Below are 19,429 nucleotides of genomic sequence, written 5' to 3' on the forward strand. Positions count from 1 at the left end.
AAATTATAGAATGCTTATAATAGTTCGTTATTCCGTCGTGTCGCGTTATAGAGAGCGGGCACCGTCCTCCGCGAATGCCGCATACATAATTATTTTCGAAAATATCGGCGATGAGTAATTTCCAAGTAAAATCATTTAATGCCTGCTAAAAGCTTTTAGAATTTCGTTCGCTAGTAAGCCCTCTCGCCTCTCTGTGCCGAAGTTACTTACAGTTAATGTAAAAATAATTAAGTTGGATTTTAATTTAGTGGTGAAGTTCTCTCCCTCTCTCTCTTTCTTTCCTTCTCTTTGCTTCTTTCTCTCTTATTCTCAGTTACGTGCGCTCGCGCTCACTCGCATTATCGACTCAACCTTTTAAAAGAGACCAAGAGAGCCTCGCCCTTATCGCCGTCTGTGATGGTGCTTTCTCGTGGATTTTTAATTCCGATCCTCGAACAGAAGTATCTTAACGACTAAGGAGAAGAGTTCGTTAGGACAACAAATTTCGTCAGAATCGAAGCTTTTGAGCACTCGAAGGAGACGTTTTATCGATCGCTTGGGACACCCTGCCCGTTTTCTTCGTACCTAACATTGGCTTCGTCTTACTTTGCAAGAATCACGTCGTTAGGGGTAGTAATGAAGGCATTTCGTGTTTCAATGAATGAACTTTCCATATACGTATATAGGTACATACGTACTTACATCTATATTAGAGAGTATGAAGAACACGAGACGACCTCGCTTATGTTCTACTAGTCTAGGATGTCACGTTGAAAGTCGAGAAAAGAGGAGGGTGCGAGCGAAGGAATCTTCTAAGGATTCGGTGAAACGATTAGAACGCCGGCGACGTTATGCTCTTTGTAAAAATACGTTCCTTCGAGGAAGACGGCACGTTCGGACAATGCACCCGCCTTTGATGGAGTTCGTGATGGTACGTAGCTGGAAGAAAATTCAGACAGGAAGCCAGCCAAGAGAGAAAAGAAGATTAGACATCTTGGTGTCATACGCTTGAATCACCTTTCGACTCTGCCTCAAGCCAACCAAAAACTGATCGATATGATCGTGATAATAATGATAATAATCCAATTATAGGATAATAATATATAGGGTAATACGACGATCCAATAATATTATATTTAACACTGACTAATTCATTCGCACAAGATGTATTCTATCGCTCATTCCATAGAATATCTTTAGAAACGATACTCAAACGCTGTTGATCTTTTAAAGCGCATTATTATATTTATTTACCCTGTCTTGCATTACTTCTTCTAATGCTAAAAAATTATTTTAAAAATGCTGGTTGTATTATTAGTATTTAAATTCGGAACACTGTTTTTCGAATTAGATGGAGAAGAAGAAGAAGAAGAAGAAGAAAAGGAAATAGAGCGAATACGACTTTATTTTTCCGCTCGAAATAAAGTTATCGCTTGCGAGCGAAGAACGAATCGTCTGTCGTCACGTCGAGCGACTTATGGTGGCAGCGGGTGGGCTGCGTTTACAAAGCGATTTGCCTCTTGTTACCTTCGTCACGTAGACGCTCGCGACGGCCGCTAAGTCGCTGGGAGACCGAAGAAGGCCGGAGGCTAAAAGTACGCCGTGTACGCGCGAGCGCACACCCCCAAATGGGGTGGAAATAGGGATGGGACTCGGGGTGGGTGGTTGGATGGATGGATAGGTGGCTTAAGGATGAGTTTCTAACTTGTGCTTGTCGAGCGATTCTGCGCGCATACCTAACCGTGTTGTAAACCGTGTTTATACACCTTGTATTACGTTATACGCCTCACGAATTTAGCTTTCGATATTCAAAAAATAACAATTCGGTCTGACGTTATCATTTTCAATTGATTTCAATGGAACGAGCACGAAGTACGAGTTTTTTCTTTTTATTACGATTATTATCGATTTTTTTTTCAGTCGGAAAATGTACTCTTTGTTCGTTTTACTTGTAGAAGTCAGTGGTATCAATGAATCCATAAGAGAAGTTCGTTCGGTCCGAGAGAAAAGAACATCTATTGAGGTAATGGCGATCGTTAATCGAGAAGACAACATTATTAAAACCACTATCGCGGAAAAGAGAAATCTAGTAGGGGAGAGAATGGTGTAGGAATTATTGCTTGTAAAAGAATGGCCATGTTCTCTCTCTCCTCTCTCTCTCTCTCTCTCTTTCTGTGTGTCTCTCTCTTCCTCGCTGGCTTACTCGAACACATTCGAGCGGCGAAAAACGAATCTGATTCGCGAATGAAAATCGCCAAAGACCCGCAATAATTTTTAAGAGGGAAAACAAAAGCGCTGGGACTCGGTCCCGGAGTAATAACAACGTCGAACCAACGGGCTCGTATATCGGAAAACGCTAAATACCGTCCGCAGTCTCGTAGCTCTGTTTCGTGTCATTCATTTTATTCGATAGCGGCTTGGCAAGGGCGAGAGACGAGGTATCGCTGAATTGTTAGCGGTAGTACTGCCGTTGCCGGAAGATCTACGAAATTGCTCGATGTACCAGTTACATGATGAATCGCGTTGTATTAATTACTTGCTCGCTGATAAATAAACCGGAGCCGAGTAACAGCGGCAACAATTCGTGCTCGTCTTTGATTTCTCTTCGATATTCATTTTCTTGCTGCTTCCATTTAGGAAAAAAAGAAATACAAAAAAAAGAAAGAAAATCGTATCGAACGTTCGCTGGCATTCTACCAACAACAAGAGAGTACGTACGAATAAAAATATAATCAAGTAGAAAGAAAAAAAGAACGTTATCTTTTAATAACTTTTATTCGCATACATATCCAATCTATCTTCGTGCGTTTATTCATCTAAAGAAAGTATTCTCGTCGATCCTAGTTTTTCTAATTTCCATTATTTTTAATTGTTTAATGTCGCATCGATAGTAATGTCATTGGTTAAATAATTTGTTATTTCGGAAGTCTTAAACGACGAATATAACTTATTCGATTAAATTAATATTGTTTCTAATATATTTTCATGAGATAGAGACTATTTTAATAAAGAGTTCGTATAATGCGGCGAACAAATGTAAATCTTGACGTTATCGATGTTTCACTTCTTTTTCTGGCAATGACTGTAGTATTTAATAGTTCGCAATCGATTTCGAAAGTATTAAGTTCGAAGAACGAGAAGGAAAGAGGATGTCAAGTGAGATGATCGATATCGTCGACGTGTCTTCGCGTGACTGGAAAGTTGCTCCGCTTAGGACGGTGGTCTTTTTACCATTTTTCCCTCCTTTACCACTCTTCGTCACCGCATAATACTTTTTTCTTGGTACACCACGATCGAATATCGTGTCGAGCGACGACGAGCGGGATAGCTAGGTGATACGAACGCGAGATCGTTTACTCTCCTTCGTTGTGGGTGTATCCAGAGACCGATAATTCTTCACTGTCCTTGAGAAGAAGCGTGCGAGAGTGAGACGGATCTCATTTTACGCTCGGTTCGTACGTTCCTCTAGGACTATTACGTTATATTCAGGATTTACTATCGCCTCTTTGTCAGTCCCTTCAAAATGGCCGTACATACACGTATATACATATATTTATTTATATACGTATGTACAGTTGTATGTATGTATCTATCTATACACACACACACACACACACACACACACACACACATATATATATACGCATTGTAGAGTAGACCTATAGGTGTCTCGAAGAGTGAGAACGGATTATTCGCGAAGAATGGAAAGAGCGGAAACGAGGCAGAGCCATTGCCGATGCTACTCGCGTGGAAGGCAGTCGCCGGTTTATTTCCACCAGCGAAGACGGATGGCAGTGTCAAATGAAAGCGACCTAAAAATGGCTCCCCGTTTCTGTACGTCGCGCTTCTTCGCTCACGAAAAGTACCCGGCTTCTTCACGGGCTGCCAGAAAGGATCGGAAGAAGGAGCGAGCTTTACGAGAAGACCGGCTATTGTTCCTCGTTCTCTTACTTACCAGGACGGATACAACGTCGAGACAAACGGCACGTATCTGTATCTCTTGTTCGTGATACGTGCAAGATACCGTTCTTACACCGATATTCTTCATGAAACATTCGATAACTCGATCGTAAGAGTAATGACGAAGATTTCACAAGCTCGTTCTACAAAACGTGTATATATATATATATATATATATATATATATATATATATATAAACTTGGATTTAAGTAAAATATAGCACCATTCATATATTCGTACATATATATAATATAATATTAACCTCTTTGTGATCTATTTTCTTTTTCTTGAAAGGTGTTACAACTATAATACGATGTTCGACGTATCGTTTAAAACAAAGATAATAAATTGATTTAAAATTTGTAAAAATTTTCAACAAAATTTTTCCCGTAGATCAACGAATTCGATGGATCTATGAGATCATTAAAATTATCCATTGAAAGATCAGGAAAATGTCTCCGTCGATAGTCTTCGAACGAAGTTTTGCTGACAGCAGGGAAATCGTCGTTTTCGAGCTAGTCTTACGGATTTTGGTCGGCGGTTTACCGTGGACGTTTCGAGGACGGTTTCTGTGGCCGGAAGGTGGGATCGGTCACACGGATATGCTAGCGAAGTTCGTTGTTCGAAGTTGGCAGGCCGTCGTTGGTATCGTCGTCGTCGTCGTCGTCGTCGTCGTCGTCGTCGTCGTCGTCGTCGTCGTCGTCGTCGTCGTCGTTCATCGTCGTCGTTCGTCCTCGCCTTTCAAGCGTGAAAATGGCACGAACAATGGAACGGTCGGTGGTAAGCAGGATCGTGAGACCATACTCGTCCTTATGGTAGTACTGGGTCTTCGTGGATAATGGCACGTATGTGAGAAAGAGAAATGGACGTAGAATAGAATCGTCTGCAAATTTACGATACGGAAGATAGAGAAATGGTATATTACGTGTATATAGCTACCTTGTAACTTCATCGATTATCTGACATCAAGTAGAACTTATTAATCATTTTCTTTTATCTTTTTTCGATCATTGATCTATTTATAAAATATGATTTTAGAAATTTTACGAAATTCATTTTGCAAATATTATTTTCTTCTTTATAGACTTCTTCGAGTATTCCTAAATAATATATCCACCTGACAATGAGTTCGAAATAGTTTAGGAATGAAATGATAAGAAAAAAGAATAACAGAATATATATAATAAAATATAAATTTCATCGGTCGCATTATGTTCTGAAAGGAATTCAGAAAGCACATGCTTTCTGAAGATCGAAAGGGATCCCACCTTACGGCCATTTCATTTTACAGCCGTTTATATTTATGAGCATCACAACTAGAATGGAAGCGATGAAACTTCAACTTGGAAGTGGAGTTCTTTCTCTTTTTATTTTCTTCTTTTTTTTTTGTTCTTTTTCCTTTTTGTTTTTTTTTTCAGCTTTCGAAGTTTCGTTGAATAATGACGAAGTGCGTCGCGAGCAGACGTTCTTCCTCCGGCGATAATTAATGGACGTTCGATACGCGAGGATGGACGTGGATGGTTATCGCGGATGAAAACTTGGATGGCGTGGTGGCATCGCGATAATCGCATTGCAGCCAAACCGTGCTATCACGAGCCAGATACTCTTTGATTTAAAAAAGAAAAAAAAAAGAAAAAAAAGGAAGAAAGAAGAAGAAAATTATCGAATCTCAGCCAAATTACAGTCGATTGATGATCTCTGGAAATTTGTCAAACGTTCGGATACGTATATATTCGAAGAAGATACGGGATAATTATTTAAGGACGAAGTTTCGAGAGGGCGGGAGAGTCAACGAGATCTTTCCGATTCCTCGATCATCCTCAAAATCGAATCTACATCATCGAAGGTAGCGGTAAAGCAGCGCAGCATGCTCTCGCTGCACCTGACGCAGGGAACTTGTTCGTAGAGAACGGAACAGAAGAAGTTTGCTGACATTGATGTGGGAACGTTCCAAAGAGACGTTTGTATGTATCTACATATAGTATATCTATGTATGTAAGTAGAAACCACGACGTTGCGGTAACAACACAAAATTCGCCATCGTCCGTCGAAAACTCGTTCTTATCGATACTGTACCTCAAAGGAGATTACTTTTACAGCATTTTCATTTCGATCGGAAAGTTAAAGTTTAATTTAAGAGATCGTTCGAGATTTTCTAGGAACAGGAAAAAGGAAAGAGGCGATATAAACGCGTTGACCTTATTCACAAATTTGTTTGAAACGTAAGAGAAAAGAAAAGGAAAGGAAAGGAAAGGAAGGGAGAGAAGAGAAAATAAAAGAAAAAGAAAGGAAGAAAGAAAGAAAGAAAGAAAGAAAGAAACTTGAAGAGAGGAAAGAAAAGTTATAAGCTCGTCAATATCGAAAGATCCCGTTTGAAAAAGATATGAAATGAAAGAGAAGGAAAATGGCTTTATCTCGTAAAGGGTATAAAGTAATCGTATAGAAGAGAAGCCAAGCGACTTCGCGATCGTCGGCACACCATGGAACGGCAACGACGATAACGCGTGAACGGTTGGATGTCGTCGTCTGCGACGATAGGCGCGTCCGCTCTTCTTTCGCGGTAATTCTATTAGCCACGGTAAGCGAGCGCGAATTCTTTATTCTCTCGCTTTTACGACGACCGCGCGACGGTATTACCCTCCTTACTGCAAGGAAGTCTGCAGAGGAAGAAGAAGGGGTGGGAGAATAAAAGACGGGGGTGAGGAGGAAGAGGATACGAGCAACGACTGTCCTCGTTCTTTTTGTTTCTTTCTTTCTTTTTTCTTCTTTTCTTTTCTTTTTTTTTCTTTTCTTTTCTTTTCTTTTCTTTTCTTTTCTTTTCTTTCTTTTTTTTCTTCCCTTCTTTTCCATTCTTTCTCTCTTATTCGTATTCTCTCTTACTCCCTTCCTTTCTATCTCTATGTTTTTCTCTCTTTCCATAGTCCTCTCTCGTTCTTTCAGCAGAAACCTCTTCTCTTCCTTTCTCTCACGGCCGAGGCAATTCTCTCGGCCGCGCTAAATGTGTAAGCGATAAAAGTATCTCCGACGTGGAAAACCCGCGTCGTTTTATGTACCCTCTGCATTTCCTTAAGGGCCTCTACCGAATGCTCGTAAATTCGCGAAACGCTTCCCAGAGAGGAATTTTTCGTCGGGTTAAATGGAACTTGCGTTTTCCGGCCAAGGCGTTAAACGATTCGCGCTTCCTCATTGTTTGCTATTTCTTTTCATTCGAAATAGAGAATATCGAAGAAGAACGTTAACTGGATGGATCGATGAGACAATGAATATTTTCCTTTAAGATAATCTAATGCTTTTCGAACGTCGAACGTCGAACGATGATACTCTTATTATAATCTGTATCTATTGAAAATAAAAAGAGTTTCCAACGCAATATGCGAAGATAAGAAGACGGAAATTTCGAGTACAAAGCGAGTTCTCGCTAAGTCTTCCTCTCGATGTCATCCAAAAGGATTTCTTTCTCAATTACTACGGATAATCGATGGTGGATCCTAAAGAGGCAAAGTCGTATCAGGAATCCTAAAACAGAAAAAAGGAAGAATACACGAGTACATGAATGAAACTAGAGAGTCATGACCGAATCGATCTTCGTGCATCGCGATTAGAGAGAAAGACAGGCTTCGAACACGATAACAATTACGGTTAAGTGCCGAGGGATGAGTGGTCGAATACGAACGTGAAACACTCGTGGCTCTTGCCATTAGCGCTTCATTAATAACGTCACTCGTGGTAGCAGTGATTTAGTACTCTCTAGAAAGGACCGAAGGAAAGGTCGACTCTCTCGATGGAACTCGAAACAACGATAGAAATTCGTTTGTTCTCGACTGCTCGAGTATTTTCGTATATATATGGTTTTTTTTTTAATAAATGGGAAGAGAGAGAGAGAGAGAGAGAGAGAGAGAGAGAAATTACAGACTGGATATGATTTATCCATTACGATGGACAGCATGTAACGGCAAAGGATGATTCGTTAGTTCAAGCGTCAGATGCCGTTTCGGAGCGTAAACCAAAGTTTCCGTTTCTTCGAACGAATTACGATGCTCCAGGATGAGAACAAGCCGTGATCTTAAGTGGAAAGCAATGTTCTCATTACGTTCATTAGACGTTTTAATTAATCTTTCACTTCTATCAAATACTCGCGACTGGCGGTAAGAGTAGCCGTAACCGAATCATAAATAAATTATAAGATCCGGCGATCCAAATCTTGCTGAGATTTACTTGTAACTTTCTAAGTTAAGAAATCGCCGAGATAATGAGAATTATGATTCTTGGATTACGAAGGATTGAAAATTTAATTAGAAGGAAAAATCTAATCGGTCCAAAGATCCACGAAATCTCCTTTTGTTCGTCTACGATATGTATATACATACGTATATGATATATTGTGTACCCATTTATATATGATACGCGTAAAGAAGATTTCTTTTTGGCAACGAGATTGAAGAAGTCAGTGTTTCGATTATGCAAAACGATCTAACGTAACGATAACGATTAGATAGAAGGAATAGATCGGATAGGCTATCTCTCTTTCTCTTTCATCTCGGCTAGTATCATAAAGGCAGGAGGTCATTTCCGGTTTGGCATGGACCACCGGACTCGGCGCATCGAGCATCCGGATTCCGCTTTTGGCGTAGCTTCAGAAAACTTGCGGTAGCCGTAAGCTTCGCTTGGCAAGTGTATCAATCACTCAATATCTCGGTCTCGAACGGTGGGCCTATATATCGAGGGTAGTAGACTGGTTTGCGAGATTCCTTTCTGGTGGGTACTCTCAGATGTGGCGCATGGCCAGCCAACAGGACGCACGATATCCTTTCTCGTCTCTTGCTCTTTCCACGTACAATACCGTCGAGGATATATATGGTGGATACGTGACGAAGCGAAAGCGTGTTTTTCAAAATTCCAACGGAATTCTTTTCTACGAGACACGTAAGCTCTAGAAGTTCGTTTGGAGCAGTACAAAAACTCGGCAAACTCGCAAAGTCGTGTTACATCTCTCTGTGTTATGCTCGACTCGTTAAGTGAAAAAAAAAGAAAAAAGAAAAATGAAAAAAGAATACGCGTAAATCACAGGTTAATTACACAGAAAAGATATGAGTAATATACGTGCAAAGATCGTTAACAGTAAAATACATAAACCTGCATGTATGTGCATTGTGAATATTTAACCATGAAAAGCATAGAGTATCGTACGTTTTGAAAGACGCATAAAAATGGTTATTTTCCAGAGTGTACGAAAGAGACAGGGGATAAGAAAGAGACAGCTTTATTTGGAAAATCCGAAAAAGAAGGAACGCGTTAGAGTAAACCTCGCGGAAAATCCGTGGACAGTGTAAGCAAGGTTTCGTTGTATCTTCTAAGCAAAAGCCGTTGCGAAGAAGCGAAAAGAAAAACGAGATCCTTTCAGCTCGAACGAACATCAAAAAATCCTTCTCGTTACCGTCACAGGGAAAATAAACGATCATTCGGGACGGGGAGCAACGTCTCTTTTTCTTTTTATCTCCGTCTTTCTCTAGTTGTCGCGCGATCTGACTTTTTTTGGGACGGTCGCCTCTTCCAATTTTACAAACAGCATCAGAGAGGAGTAATCGAAAGGCACGACCTCTGCCATGTTTCCTCGTTTTATCCGGATACTTCAATCTCTGGCCTCGAGCCTCGTAGTCGATTCCTCCTCCTCGTCCTCTTCTTCCTCTCGCCCCATGAGTGACCTTATCGATCTACCCTCGAGTAATATCCGTATCGAACAAAGAGAGAACCAGTTGCACCGACGACCGGTGTATGTTTGCAGTCAATAACTCTCCAATCCGTAGCCTGGACTCTTGGCAAGCACCAGCCTGCTGGAGTACTCGATCGCGCGAGCACTCGCGCGCGAGTGAGCAAACGAACCAGACGGAGAAAGAACGATCTTTCTCCTCGCTGTCCTCCTGTATTCGTTTCTGCGGGACACGAGAGCTCGCGCTGTCTGTGCTCGAGTACCTCTCTTCAATTTAATTTGCATAGTTCGCCGAAGCGTAGATATATTTTCTTTTTGATTCCGATACGCGCGCGAACGAGCTGCCGGGTTAACGCTTATCGCTAATCTTTTATTTCCTTTCTATTCCTCCTTATTTCTCAGTTGAACTAAGAATACTCATTACTTTCCTAGAATATTCCTTGGTTTATCGTTCCGATCACTTTCACTCGAGCGTATACGCGTACGCGTTTCAGCGTTACCGCGGAATTAATCAAGCCTATCTATATTAGAAGGCATGTCCTGCGGTTAGATTAGAATCCAGCCAAATCCGCCAACCGGATGGACAGTGGTACTCGCTAATGGAGCTCTGCGTCGAGAACGGGCCAGCAGTGAAGGGGAAGGGGAACGAACTTGATAGCGACAAAAGCTCGTCGTCCTCGTTTCGCTGATTAAATGATTAATTTAATGATTAATCTTCTTAGTTCAAACATACGTAATTATTAACTTTTCATCATTTTCTCGAGCTTTGATTCCTACGGAATTTCGGAATAGCTCGATCTAACCGCGATTAAGTGTGCAACGTGCCGTGAAAGTTGGTACGAGAAAATGAAACAAAGCGAAAGGCGAAACGACCAAGGCGAAGCCGAGCAATTTCGGACGATTATTAAAATTTCTTTCTTAATTTAAAGTCCTTATTATAGGAGGAGAAGGAGAGGGAGAGAGAGGGGGAGAGAGAGAGAGAGAGGTGAACGCGTGCCACGTTAATTGATATCAAAGATCTGCTGGAGGGAGGGCAATTGAAATTAGAATGGGAGTACTTTCGGATAACGATTACGTGCGACGCGTTACGAAGAGATCGTGCACGTGCTCGCATTCCTCGATTATTAGAGACTGGAATTGTATTTTATTTTACAACTTTAGACACGTACAGATAGGAAAAAGAGGAGAAAATAAAAGTCAAATAAAGAATAAAAAAGGACAAAAAGAAAAAAAATTTCTCGGAACAATTCTCTAATTTTGCGAATAACGTAATAGCGTGTAATGCGTTTCTAACAAACGCCACATTTATTTTGGAGTTTAAAGTAGCGTTCCTCGAATGATGATTAATTTCCTTTTTCGCAGAGTAAAAAAAAGATTCAAATATAACTACTTTGTACGAGTAGTAGGAAGTGGGAGGAATGTCATCGTCGGTGTCAACGTGTTGAAGGTAGTAGAAGGGTGTTGCTTATCGGAGGTTGTTTTGGGAGGTTGCACTGCCGGCGTACGTTCATAAGTGCTTAAAGCATTACGCCCGTAACGTAGCGTTATTACTGGAAACGAGAAGGGAGTGTAAAAAATGCGTTTACCTCGGCAGCATTCTGCCGAGCGTGCAGGCCAAGAGCTATGTTGCTACTACTTTTTCCTATTTCTCGAGGCAGTTTTAAGCGGAATAGCGGGAGGAAAAACATCGCTTCGTTTAGTGATGGCCGCTCGATCGTTGATGAACGAAAAAAACGGATGAAGGGAAAAAGAAAGAGAGAGAGAGAGAGAGAGAGAGAGAAAGAGAGAGGAAAGAGAAAAAAGCTAATCGTGCAATTTTATATTTTTATAATATCCTCTTCTCCACCATTTAAAAACAAATGGATATGCGATTGTTCCGGATGTTCGCGCTCGACAACCATTATCGTTATCGTTCTATCGATTCTAACGATTTCTGCTTACCTGCACCTGCTCCCATCTACCCCTATATCGAATCCGTTGTTACGCGCAAGAAACTATGCTTCCCTCTATCTCTCTCTCACTCTCTCTCTCTGTCTGTCTGTCTCTCTCTCTCTCTCTGTTTCTCCCTTTCTCTAGGTCTCCTTTGTCACAGCGATATAGGTCGTCGATACGGCTTAACGATGGGCATCGCTTTGATTGGAGCTACGGTCCACAGCAAGGAACCAAAGGCGCTCCGTAACCGTTGTAGATACCAAAGGGTATTACATTGGGCTTAGTACGGGATGACACTAAGTTAAGGATAGTAGTAAAAGATAGGATAGAGAGAGAGAGAGTGAGAGAGAAAGAACGAGTGGGATTAGAGAATCGCTAGAGAATCGCTAGAGAAAGAGAGAGAGAGAGAGAGAGAGAGAAAGCGTCGTCGAGTGGAAGGACAAGGCAAAAGCGAGCTGGTGAAGATGAGGTAGAAGAGGATGAGAAAGCCGAGGATGAGGAAGCCGAGGAAAAGGTGCGGGTTAGATGAGAATCACTCCTATTGCCATCAAAGACGTTCGTGCTACGAATTCTGCTAGAGATAGATTCCCTCGACGATATACATCAGCATCGCGACCTCTCTACCGCCTTCTCTTCCTTTTTTTTCCATCCTTTTTCCTTTTTTTCTTCTTTCTTTTTTTTTTTATTCTCGCTACCTCCTTCCTTCTCTGTTTTTTCTTGCCCTTTTTTCTTCCCTCGTAGCTCCACGCTCCACTACACGATCCTCTGATCTTTATCGCTTTATACGTGTGTACGAAGTAAGAATACCGTCGCATATTTTACCCTCCTTCTCTTACTACTTCTTCGTCTTCTCTCTCTCTCTCTCTCTCTCTCTCTTTTTCTCTCTCCTTTTTTTACATTTTTCTCAAAGTTCATTTTTTCCCATGATATCCGGGGTGAGACGAACACGGGTAAAGCCTTCGATGAAAGTTTCTGTTCCAAAACGACCGAACACGACTTGGTTTCGATTTGAATTCAGAGTGCGGATGGATTTCGTTGCAAGGACTTGAAATCGAGAACTGTCTTCGAGACGAAAATTCACGATCGTTACTGACATTCAAAGGGATCAGATCAATGGGAACGATAGATACCCAAATTTTGTGGGTTTCAAGGAAACCTTCCGACGAAGATATACGCTATTACGTTATACAAATTTGTATTTATTTAATTTAGACGTTTTTTTCTCTCTTCTTCTTCTTTTTTTCCTTTCTAGGGAACATAGTCGGCTGGTAAGTAAACGAAGAGTGTGAAAAAAAAAGTGGACGGACCGAAAAGAAAAACAGTGGCCTTTTTACGCGTTGAACTTTCACGAAAGTTCGTTCACCGTCGATGTGCGCCCATTTTCGCGAGATACAATTTTGCCACTCTCAAAGTGTTACCGAAATTCACCCAAGAGGATTAGGGACGAACTTGAGTTTCCTGGCTTCTCTTCCTTGCGAATTACTACAGTTTCTAACGCGAGCTCTCGTATATTTTAACTTCGACGGGCAATTCTGCTAGTGCGTAGAGAACAAAAAGTAGCTAGTTCAGTGAGTAAAAGGTTCCCTTGTGATTCGGTGATTAGCAGTGCTGCTTCGTTAACTTTGTATTATTTAGCTAATAACGCTGGTTGATGCGCGAACGCTCGCATTCGCATGATAATAATAGAAAGTAATGAAGGTTGCAGATCGGAACAGTCTATCGCGTAGTTGGTATCCGATAATGACAATTTTCGATTCTTCACTGTGTTTACATTACCTATATGTGTATCTCTTACCTATGTACAACAACAAATGTGCTATAAGTTGTATTTTTACCTACATCCTTGAACTCTCAATCGGCACTCACTTTCCCTTTCTGCCACATCGATCTACCCAGGTACAGATCGCAATCTGTTGACATCCATTGATCATGACATGAATAATGAATGGATACATCGCTTGAATAATGCATGCATCAACGTCGAACAACATCTACTCGATGGCTCTGTATAATCGAGCCGGAATATCACGTAGAACATTGATGAAGGTTGACTGTTCACTAGCGGGCGATACCGTGGTATCGTTATCGTGTTACACTCGTGCTTTTCTTTTACGATTTGCTTCCTCTCTCTTTCTCTCACTCACTCTTTCTCTCTCTCTCTCTCTCTCTGACACTCTCTCTTTCATCTTTGTTCTTCGAGATACATCGCATCGATCCACTTGAATTTGCGTGTTCCACCGTGTTAACGGAAACGAAGCAACATTACCTATTTTCTCCATGCATGCTACTTCGAACATATATTTTATTTATCCTACCAATGAGATTTCCCTTTTGTACGGAAGCACGAGGTCGTATGTACAACGGGAATCAATCGTAGTTCGATAGAACCTAACGGAAAGTAGTTACCCCTTGATAGAACTTTTATAGCTTGGCATGAAATTCCGTAATTGGAAAGTATAACGAATTAACAGAATCGTTCAGACGGATCTATGAAAGATATAAAAGATTTCTGCGTAATGGCTAACTTTCTACAAATATAACTACTTGAATATATCGTGGATAAACGGAGTGAGATATAAAATTTTAATGATCAGCCAAGAAATATTTCGCGCTGATCCATTCTCATCTCTTTTGAGATTCTTCGATAATTGTACATGTATATAATAGAATACTACAAAAGAGAATTATCTGTCTAGTCGTACGAATCTAAATTGTATTAATTATTCGAATTAAAAGGTACACATTTACCCGCGTTAAAGGAGAAGCAAGAAATCAAAATCTCGGCGATTTTACAAACGGCGATCGCAAATTGTTCGCACGGGTTTCTTTCGAAAGAAGAAAGAAGAAAACTCGGAGAAATCCGTTTCGGTGATTACAAGGAAGCTTCTCTCGTGGAATACGAAAAAAGAGTTTCAGTTCGTCGAGCGTCGTGTTAGCGCGTTGGTGCGTCTTCGGTGCTTGGGGTAATTGCGGTGTTCCTAAGTCGAAGAGAATTGGGGTGAAGGGAAGAACGGTGAGATCTCGTGGAGATAGAAGAAGAAGAAGAAGAAGAAGAAGAAAAAGAAGAAGAAGAAAAAAGAGAGAAGAAAAGAGAAGATGAGGATGAGAAAGAAATAGAACGGGAGTAAAAAAGAAGAGGAAGACAGCAGTGGTCTTAGTTGTGTTAGGTAGTTACGCCGCTCATCGGTACAATAATTAGTTTTCCTCGTGAAGTCTCTCGGTCGACCAAGCGCGATAGGTAGCTTTAAGAGTAGGGAAGAAGAGATGAGAAAGAAGGATAAAACAGAGAGGGTGAGTAGTAGGAAGGAGATGCCGAGAGTGGCATGCCGGATAGAAGAGAAGCGTCGTCTCGCCGTTCTTGTCGTAGCTTTATCGAATTCCCCGGGCTCCTGCTAACTCGATCAAGTCCCAGTCTTTAGAATATTTACCGGTGGATGCCAGGAAAGAGAAGAGAGAGGGGGAGAGAGAGAGAGAGGGAGAGAGAGAGAGAGAGAGAGAGAGAGAGAGAGGGATAGAGAGGGAGTTGCCTGAGACGACGTTCGCGGTCTAATTTAGTTCGCCGGTACGTCCTGAAAAGCGGTAACACGATGGACCGCACAATAGACGAACCGGAAGGAAAAAGGAGTACGATTAAACGTGGTGTGATCAGGAATTATAATGAAGCTCTTCGTTCTTTCATCGCCGTGTCTGTTATATCTCATCTTTCATTTCTTTGATCAATGATATTATAAATTTGTATACCACTTTGAATATATTCTTAGATGATTTTCCTACGCATTGTTTCGCAAGATTACACATTGATATGGTAATCATCTACGTTTGGATAATTTTTATTATTTTAAATTACAACCTGCGGATGCGTTTATTTACATGTATTCTCGGAGTACAAACATAACTGGTAATATAAACGAAAGTTATTGTTTTGATTGTCGGATGAATTAGTTAGTCGTATACGCGCAGCATACAACTCATCCGTATAATTTTCGTTAATTATATCGACAATAAGTTTATTATTATAACATCGACATTGTATACACACACACACATATATATTAATATTTTTTTTCTTTTTTTCGTTGTAGGTTCCGGTAACGGAGCGATCGTTTTGGCGCTTCGCGGTGGAAGACAAGAGGGTGGTCGGCGAGCACGAAGAACGACGACGTCGACAACGACGACGACGACAAGTACAACGAAAAGCACGACGACGTCGTCGTCGACGTTGATATCCTTCGGCGAGGACGTCGCGCAGCCTGCAGCACTTTTAGCTCCCGAAGAAGAGACATGGTCCGTTAGTTCCTCGACAACGAGCAATCTTCCGTTTTCTTTTCCTTCGAGCGGCGTGTCCACGTCGTACGCAAGACCCGTCTCTACGAGACCACATTTGGAACTTGTCGTAAAACCACATAGCAAGGTCATTTTGCCTTGCGAACTCGAAGGGAATTATTCTAGGCTGCTTTTATCAGGATCAAGGTAAATCTCTACGTTTTTATTTTCTTCGAAGATTCGATTTAACTTCGTTCGACCGAAAGTATAACATAATGAAGAATAGCCTTAGATCTTTCACGTGGAACTTGGAATATGTACAATAATTTAATCGAGTTACAATAGAAATTGTTTTTCCTTTTATTTTCTAGCGTATCATCGAACTCCGTTTCATATCTGATAGAGGAGTATAGATTTTGCGGTTTCTTTTCTTCGCTTTGTTTCCGTAAAAAATAGCGAAACGAACAATCCGTAGCTACGATATTTATTACGTCGGCGGGTAGTAACAATAGTTGCGAATTACATGAGTCGTTAGGGTGTCAGAGGTAGGATAGATATATGAGTACGCGACGAGAACCATACGTTTAATAGGTTCCATTTGAATAACTTGATATTGACGATAAATCCGAGAATGAGAAAACGGATGAGAATCGTAGATTAGAGAGGTGGAAGATGTACTCGGAAGACGGAGACGATTCGAGTGTGTCCCGTTCGTTGTGAAATATCACGTTTCGCACGCACGCGACACGGTGACAAGGAAATACAAGCGTTCTCCGTTCGTTAGAAGTTACAGAATACATGGGAATCCGGCTGTATGGTTGCACGAAGGAAATCCGGTGGACATGCTCACGATAAACACGAGAACGGAAATGAGCGGAACTGGTCACAGATACATCGGTGATTCTACTACAGCAGCTTTGCATATAGATAACGTCAGATTGGAAGACGACGGAATGTGGGAGTGTACCTTGGAACACGATCAAGAAGAGTTCCTTTTGGGGAGACCGATCAAGCTTGTTGTTCTCGGTAAGTTTTATTCCGATAGTCCTCGTTTTCTCTTATCTTCACGCTTCTACGATCATTTATTGTTGGTTTATACATTGGAGAAACGAACGGGTATCTAGATAAAATAGATAAATGCTCGAATTTGCGGTACAACGCGTTCGTATAGTTTCCTAATTCACGAAAAACCCCAGGCGTAACAAATTATTTTTAATAAATCGGTATAGCCCCAATGAATAGAAAAATGTAGATTTTACGAATTCATCGAGTTTGTCGACATAATTCAGATTATTGACATAATCGATCTTATTATATCGATATTATTGAAGTATGTAGATGAAAAGATAACATTTTTTCCTTTAAAATGATCTTTGTTTCAAGTCTCTACGATTTCTGGTTCCGAAGATATTTCTTTTAAAAGATTGCCATTCATTATTCATGTACATCTGTTCGTAGTAATCAGTAGTAGAAAAAGACTGTTTACGCTATCAGCTGAGTGCGTAAATTCCAAGGATTTATATAGGTCAGTGTATCAATGAAATGATATTGAATGAAATCACATAGATCAATGAGTCAATCTAAATACATTTTATTTGCACGTGAATATCTCTGGAATTAAAAATCGTGACGACTTCGTACAAAGACCATTTTCAAGGCTAAATTGTTCTCTACATTTTTATTTATCGTTAACAATTATTTAACAATTTGTTATAAACAATTTGTCGTAGGAAAATTTTTTTTCTCTTTTTTTCTAGACCTTCCTCTCTTTTGTCATTACCATATCAAATTCAAAGATTAATTGATCGTTATAAATAATTTGTTATAAACATTTTGTTATAAACAATTCGTTACTATCAATTTTTGACGACCAATTTTATTCTTGAGATCTTTTCTTCTATACTTCTCCCTCTTCTCTCACTTTTTGTATCGAATACGATGATTCAATAATTGTTATAAACAATTCTCGTAAAATTTCAACTTTTCGATACTGTTATACCAGTAACGCGATTTACTTGCATTCAATGCGATATGTACAGCTAGAATATGTACGTGATAGGTCGATCAATGAGTAGCATAACGATTATAAATAAATAACTAAAATTAAAAGACGCGAACTAATATTCTTTCAGTTTTTACATATTTTTCATGATATAAACGTTACTATGAATTCGGAAATGACTGCAACGATGGATGGGAAGAGTATCTCGAAAACATCGGAAAGCCGCAGTAATATCGTAGTTTTATGCATAATCTTGCGTCACGTGGATGGCATAGCTAGAGAAAGAGAGAGATGAGGAGATGGAGAGATAGAGAATATCGTGACGTTTCCATGAATATGCAACTGGCGGGTAGAATTTTTTTTAGGCAGTCGTGTGTCAGCTCGCTGCGGTTTGTCCTCATTGCGTTCGTCTCCGCGCGTCCAAACGTATATACGGCGAAACAATGGCACCGCGAAGCGAAACAATCGCATGTTCGTTCCCTCCTCGACGTGTGACGTACTTCAGCCCTCTCGGTATAGGTCAATGCCCGGACCAAACGAAACTTCTTTGTCCTTTTCTTGTTCGGCCGTGTACACGCACGTTATATCTACCGAGAGTCACGTTCCCTTTTTGCACACATTTTTAATATTTTATTATTATTTCATAAAAAAAAAAGTAGAAATGAATACGATTATAGCTTAGTTATTGTTTTCCTCTTTTCTCTCTCTCTCTCTCTCTCTTCTTTTTCTTTTTTCTTTTTATCACGTAACCCTCACTATATCCCAACGACGAAGAATCAAAACGTTTCTTCGAATTTCACATGAGCTCGTCCTTCCTTGCCGCGTGGAAGGGAAGAAAAACGTTCGGTTTCTTCTCCGCACAAAGAAAAGAACGTTCCTACTGCGTCCGATGGGAATAGATTCGCTAGACGCCCTCGAGCGGTGCCCTTTTCTTAGAACACTTCCTTGTCGTATCGGCGTGCGAGAAAAACTTAAGAGTAATGTGCGTTTTATGTAGGCCCACCGAGGCTCGGAAGGGTCGTATTTCATTTGACGAATAGACAGAACGGAGACGGAGAAAGCTCGCTTGCTCGCATATTCGCTTGCATGCTTCCACGACGAAATTCGTCTTCCTCTCAGCGTGTTTGATGGCTCTCGTCTCTCTTTCCCGGCACCTTTCGATTAAGTCGAGATTGTGAGAAAAAAATCTGTGTAACCACTATCCGCCTTTTTTCTCTTCTTAGTTTTTATTTTTTTCCTCGTTTGCTGTTATCCATCCTACTGCTGTTACTACTGCTACTGCTACTGCTGCTGTTGCTGTTACTGCTACTGCTGCTGTTGATGCTCGAGAGCTTTTCTCCTTCCACGTACGCACGCAATTTTTCCCTCACTCCTCTTGCTAAATTGAATTTACCGCTTCTTCGTTCGTGAGGAGCTTGGTCGAAAGGCCACGCGTACTCTCTCTCTCTCTCTCTCTCTCTCTCTCTCTCTCTCTTTCTTTTTCGTATTGGAGGATCGTCTGACCGTGACAGGGGCCAGACTACTGGCAGTTGCCTTTTTCCAATCGCTACCTTACGATATCTCTTTCTTTTTCTCCCTCTTTGCT

At 40.8% G+C, this 19,429-nt stretch overlaps 1 protein-coding gene across 2 annotated transcripts in view; it reads left to right on the forward strand.

Moving 5' to 3' along the window:
* LOC127061760 (uncharacterized) overlaps positions 1 to 19,429 on the forward strand; it is a 227,360-nt gene that overhangs the window by 94,165 nt on the left and 113,766 nt on the right. For both annotated transcript variants that reach the window (XM_050989070.1, XM_050989071.1), the window contains exons 4-5: positions 15,662 to 16,049; positions 16,627 to 16,868. In XM_050989070.1, the coding sequence (XP_050845027.1) occupies positions 15,662 to 16,049; positions 16,627 to 16,868 (630 nt within the window). The remainder of the gene's footprint in view (positions 1 to 15,661; positions 16,050 to 16,626; positions 16,869 to 19,429) is intronic.

Source organism: Vespula vulgaris, chromosome 2 (assembly GCF_905475345.1).
Source record: "Vespula vulgaris chromosome 2, iyVesVulg1.1, whole genome shotgun sequence".
Taxonomy (NCBI): domain Eukaryota; kingdom Metazoa; phylum Arthropoda; class Insecta; order Hymenoptera; family Vespidae; genus Vespula; species Vespula vulgaris.